A 6,161-nucleotide genomic window follows, 5' to 3' on the forward strand; every position below is an offset into this window, starting at 1 on the left:
ACTAAAATGTGTAGTGGGAAATCATTTTTCTTTCAAGATTTCATAAAATTGGAGGAAAAATTGACTAGCCCAAAGCCTAAACTACAATATATCAACCACAAAGTCTTTATCCTACAAAGATTCATCATGAAAAAAATCCAAGAATATGTTTCAAAATGGGGGTTTCGACATTGTGCTTTCTAGACAAGTTTTTGTGTAAATTTTTTTAAGTTTACAAAGCTTAAAAATAAAGATGAAGAAGGGGAAGCTTACCCAAATGTGTTGCAGAGCCCTTGATTCCTTGAGAAAGCTTGGATTTGCTTGGGGAAGGTGAAACACCTTGGAAGAATGAGGAGGGTTCGGCCAAGAAGAAATGAAGAATTTTTTTTTTTTTTTGCTTGTGGAGTCTTGACCAAACCGTGGGTCTATTTAAAGGAGGAGAAGGGAGACTCCCACTCACCCTAGAGATCCTTGGTATTCTCTCTCCCACGATTTGAAACAAGTAACTGCCATTTTCATGGCTGAGACGTTTTATTATTTAAAAAAGGCAGGAGAAGACCAAATGTCATTTTTGGAATTTTGGGAAACAGTAATTGCTAAATTTACTGAGGATCCTTGCAGAGAGTAGGAAAAATTTATCATATGAGAAAATCATATAATAAACTTGAGGGGAAAATGTTATCCCCAAAAATATTTATGTTCAATGACGTGGCAATTATGGGACAAGTGGCGATGCATAGTCAATAAATGTATTGACTAAATGACATATTAATAGTCCATGCCCGACCAGTGTTCTATATCGACCAGTGTTCCATGCCGACCGGTGTTCCATGCCCGTGGTGTCTAAGCCGACCAGACGTGTGCTTTGCCTAAGCCACTAGAGGTGTGCTTTGCCTAAGTTGACCAGTTACTTCGGGGATGGATTTGGTTCTAAGAAGTTACCATCTAAGTGACTCTTCAGTAAAGCTCAGTAACATCTTCAACCCGAACCATTTGCAACTGTTGTGGGAATATCTCAAACATCCTGGAATAATAGCTATATTGTTGTAATTTGAATTTTTTTATTATTCATTAATTAAAGTTGTTGAAACAACCAAGGACCCCGTCAAAGCGGGATATTTCTTGTGTACGATCATGAGCCTATAAATAAATGGCTCATGACATTGTTTAGGGGGATCAAATTTTGGGAGATTAAAAAAAACTCTCTATTTTGGAGATTTTGGGACCGTCACTTGGGGCATTCTAGGAGTATTTTCTAAGAGTTTAGAGAGAGAAACGTTGTACTTTTCTACTTATACTTGAGAAACTTAGTTGACTAAGGTTCATTTGATCTTAAGTATAGGCTACATATACCATAACTCTAAGTGGATTAGGCTATTACCAACGAGAATTGGGGCTGAACCACTATAAAAACTATTGGTGTTATTTACTTTCTATTCAAGGTTCTTGTCATTTTTGCGTCTACTCGGAGTTGGCCAAAATCGTGGTCAACACCATAATGCAGAAGAATTTAGAGAATAAAAAGCCTGACCGTATTATTGAAAAATGAATGAATACAGATAAGAGAACCTATGATATATATAGGTTCTAAACTATCGTGAAAACAAGAAGAGAAAAACAACCTAAAGCTAAAAAGTTTTAACAGAATCTGTTACAATTAAATAACAAAAATAAAGCTAACTAGCTATATAAACAAAGTAAAAAGATGTACAAAAGAAGGTTAACAAAGTTAAACGAGTAATCCTAATAATTAGGGTTTAATACTATTTAATATTTTTTTGACAATTGGAAGCTTTTTCAAAAGGGTAAATAATGCTCCATAGTGTCCAACAATGTCATAATCAAAGTATAATTGGTTCCATCTCACTCTCCAAGCTCTCTCTCTCTGATCTCTCCAAGCTCTCTAAATCATTTCCAGACTGATCATAAGTCATGGATGGAATGTAAGTCTTGTTGTCCTAAGTGAGAAGTTTGCCAAAGGTAAGTTCATGGTTTGCATTTGTTATTTTTCTGCATTTTTCTTTAAATTTATATTTTCTTGCAGAAAACGAAGCAAGCATATTTAATTTTGTTAACTTTTATGATATTTATTTTGTTTTTTTTTTTAAAAATTTATGTATGGAATTAGTGGTGATTGATTTGTCCATTTGTTTGTTCTTACATCTCTCACACATAAATAGTTATTTGAAAGAATGATTTTTTTTATTTGCATTGTTTTTTTTTGCTGTATTTTTATTTACATTATTTTTTTTGCAGCATTTTTAAAAGAAAAGGAAAAGAGAATGTTGGACTTATAGTATATATTAGGTACTTCTTTAGGGCCAGTTTGATACAACTGTGCTGTAGGAAAAAATAACTGCAGTTGTGTTGTGAGAAAAGTTTCTGAGTATTTGGTAAATTACATATTTTAAAGTGTTGTGAGTTGGAAAAGTCGTATTAGGATGTCATATTTATTTATTTTATTAAAAAAAATTCACATATTTAAATTAAATATATTTTTGATAAGAGACTAATAAAGTGAAAAATATTATATTATATAATATATATGATTGTGTATATATATTATAACTAGTCGATCTAGCTAAGAATCGAATTATAATGATAATGGTATTATATCTTGTTCATTATATAATCACAAATATGTCAACCTTAAGTTATCTCAAAACTCTCACTTTTTTTTTTTTGGTAAATCAGATCCGTGTATTGCCCAACAATCAAACAAATTACAACCTATACAGAACCAAACAAACAGGCCTGAAAAGATCTATTACAAGTTTTCAAACCAGTCTCTATCTATCAAATTTACTTTCTTTGGAATTACACCTTGTATTCTATTTTTTCACATCACTTTGAATTCTTTTTGTGAGAACTAACACTGTACTAACCCTCTGATTCCATATTGCAACATTCTGGCAATGCCAGATCTGGTAAACTGTAGCTGCAAGAGCTGCTGCCAGAACCTGCTTCCTAAAAGGAGAGAGCTTTGCTCTAGCAATCCATCTTAACAATTTTGGAATTGTTGTTGTAGACACCTTCCAGTCTAGCCATTCTTTTATTCTAAGGAAGCTGAGATTACTTAAATGACAGTCAAAGAATAAATGATCTCTAGTTTCCTTACTCATTCCACACATTACACATTGGTCATCGTGGGCTATCTTGAACCGGTGAAGCCTCTCTTTCACCTGTAATCGATCAAGGACCGAAAGCCATAGAATAAATATATGCTATATAAAACATGAAAACTCTCACTTTTTATGTCTTTAGTTTTTTTTTTTTCTAATTTCTTTTTTTCTAAAACATGAAATTGATATATTTTTGATAAATTATAATTTAAAAATATTATGAGATACTAAAATAATGTTATAGTGTATAATAAATTTTATATTAAAGTGGTTTGTTAATTTAAACTTACTATATAAAACTATAATAGCAATAGGAAATATTCGAAATTCTCTCTACATTTAGTTTCTTTAATAATGCAAAACAAAGCTAAAAAAAAAAGAAAAAAAAAACAAGAAACTAATTTCTACAATTAATTTTCTCTCTCCTTTCAGCTTTGCCGTCGCCATGGCAGGGAGATGGAAATCTCAACACAGGAAGAAGGGACCAGGGAAGAAAATCGAACCATGCTCTTCAGATCCAATCAAGAAGACGAGATCAATGGATGAGATTCTTGGAGTTGAAGCTATAGATTTTTCGAATACAGAGTTTGAGGAAAATGAAGGTCGTGCTTTCCCCTAAATCTTCGACAAAGGCTATAGAGTAGCAGTTGGAGGTACAACGACAGTTCTCAGAGTGGATGACAGTGATGACGAAGGATAAAGGTACGAAATCACAACATGTTTCTTTGCCTGTTTTACAAGGGGATTTAGATAAGAACATTGATAAAGGGAAGAAGATTGGGGAAATTTCGGAGAAGGGTTCCTCTAATGGGACCATGGGTTCTTGTATCAAAATTATTGATGGGGATATTGAGGAAGAAGGTAATTACTAGAGTTCTGCAATTGTTTGTTGGGTGTTAGGGGCTAATCCTCCACTCAATGTTATTGATGGATTTTGTAGAAGAATTTAGAAGAATATGGGTATTGATAAGGTTGCTTTACTGAAGCTAGGCATCTTTTTAATTAGTTTTGGTTCTATTGAGAATAGAGACAGGTTTTGACAGGAGGTTATTTTTTTTGATAAGAATCCATTGATAATGAAAGCTTGGGATCCAAATGCCACTTTCACTAAAGAAGATATTCGGATGGTTCCAATTTGGATTCAAGTGCAGAATTTGGATTTCAAGTATCGGGGTCAGCGGTCTCTGCTCAAGATTGTTGGGCATATTGGGAAACCAATAAAGGAAGATCAAGCGACTAGGAACAGAGATCTTTTGCAGTATGCTCGTATATTGGTTGAAGTCTCCATTTCTCAAGTACTACCACAGCAGATAGTTTTTGAGAATGAGAAAGGTGATATGGTCTATTTGGGTATTCACTATGAGTGGAAACCTATTGTGTGTACTCATTGTAATGGTATAGGCCATCACTCTAAAGGTTGCAAGAGGAAACAAAATTCGGGGAAGATGTGGGTTCCTAAAAAAACTAATTTGCAAGGAGAGGTTGTGGGAGATGTTATGCCTGCTCCTAAGGTGCAAAAGCCAAGAATTGATGAGGATGGGTTTCAAGAGGTGAAGACTACAGCTAAAAGATCCCCCGTGGTGCCAATTGATATGGATAATATGTTTTGTGTTTTGGATGAAAATGTAGAGGAATTGCGCATTGGCCAAGTTCTTTGTGAGACGAGTTCTAACATGGTGGGAGGGGAAGTTCCTCTTCTTCAACATGGATAGAGTTTTTTGTTGGAATGTGCAGGGCTTGAATAAGTTGCGAAAGCTGCAAGAAGTGAGGAAAGCAATTTAGAATAAGAATATTGGTATTGTATGTTTTCTTGAAGCTAAAGTGAAAGCTAAAAACCTTGGAAGCTTGTATATTCAACATTTTGCAGGCTGGTGTTTCACCACTAATTTAGCTTACCATCCAGGTGGTCGGATAGTGCTTCCTTGGAATCCAATCATGTTTGACTTGGACATTGAGAGGTGTTCTAGTCAGATGATTCATTATTTGGTCACTCCAAAGCATGGTGCTGGTTTTGAAGTTACTTTTGTCTATGCTTTCAATGAGAGTGGGGGTAGAGAATTCTTATGGCAGGATCTGAAGGATTTGTCTGTTACTATGGATGGTCCATGGGTCATGTTAGGAGATTTTAATGCGGTGCTATTTCCTGAAGAAAGAATCCATTTACATGGTAGGCCTAATGATTGTAGAGTAATGGAGGATTGCATGGACTAGTGTCAAATGGCAGATGTTAAGTAATCGGGCTGTTATTATACGTGGAATAATACGCAAAATGGTAGTGACCGAGTGTAAGCTAAGTTGGAAAGAGTTTTAGCGAATCAAGCTTGGTTGGATATTTATCCAACTGCGGAAGTTACATTCCTTCCGAAAGGCAATTTTTACCATAGTCCCTTCCTATTATTTGTGCATCCTGCTCTTGTCAGTGGTATGAAGCATTTTTAGTATTATAGTATGTGCGCAAGTGCACCTGATTTTCTGAATACTATTTGTAACGCCCTCCTAATCTAGGACCGTTACATTGTGTATTTTAAATTGTGTCAGACTCGTTAATCAAGTCCTTTGGTTTTAAACATGTAACTAAGGTTAATGTCAAGGGTTAGGGTTAAAAACTTTGGTCAAATGAACTATTGACTTTTATTTAAAAAGTTTATATATACACGGGATCACAAAATATTACAACCAAAATTTTAAAAAGGTGTAAATACATCAAAATTACAACCGGCCAACCTAAGCAGCAAAATCAGGGCTACAACCCTAGTTCTTCTGAGATATCCTTGGCTGTGGTGGACGAGCAGCCACATATAGTCATTCAATTACAAATAAATGGTCATTGGACCAATTTGGGGCCGTTGCCCTGAACAGTTTACCATAGAGTCAACCTTGGGGCCCTTTGCCCAAGCTATGTGACCATAGAGCCACATGGGGCCCTCACCCTCAGCTCTAAGTAACTAGCCATAGAGCTAGCCAAACACCTTTGGTTTTCCAATGACCATAGGGTCGCCCAACGTAATAGAACGTTGCTGATTTAGGCCTAAGAATTTTGACCAGCACGCAACGTGTTAT

The 6,161-nt window shown here is 35.2% G+C and overlaps 1 protein-coding gene across 1 annotated transcript; it reads left to right on the forward strand.

Annotated features, from left to right (window-relative positions):
- The first annotated feature begins 3,787 nt into the window (after window positions 1-3,787).
- LOC133814426 (uncharacterized) lies at window positions 3,788-5,312 on the forward strand. Its single transcript, XM_062247387.1, has 3 exons — window positions 3,788-3,962; window positions 4,185-4,757; window positions 4,918-5,312. Exons 1-3 carry the CDS (start codon window positions 3,788-3,790, stop codon window positions 5,310-5,312), a joined length of 1,143 nt encoding a protein of 380 aa, XP_062103371.1.
- The last annotated feature ends 849 nt before the right edge of the window (window positions 5,313-6,161 follow it).

The sequence above is a fragment of the Humulus lupulus genome, chromosome 2, assembly GCF_963169125.1.
Source record: "Humulus lupulus chromosome 2, drHumLupu1.1, whole genome shotgun sequence".
Classification (NCBI taxonomy): Eukaryota; Viridiplantae; Streptophyta; class Magnoliopsida; order Rosales; family Cannabaceae; genus Humulus; species Humulus lupulus.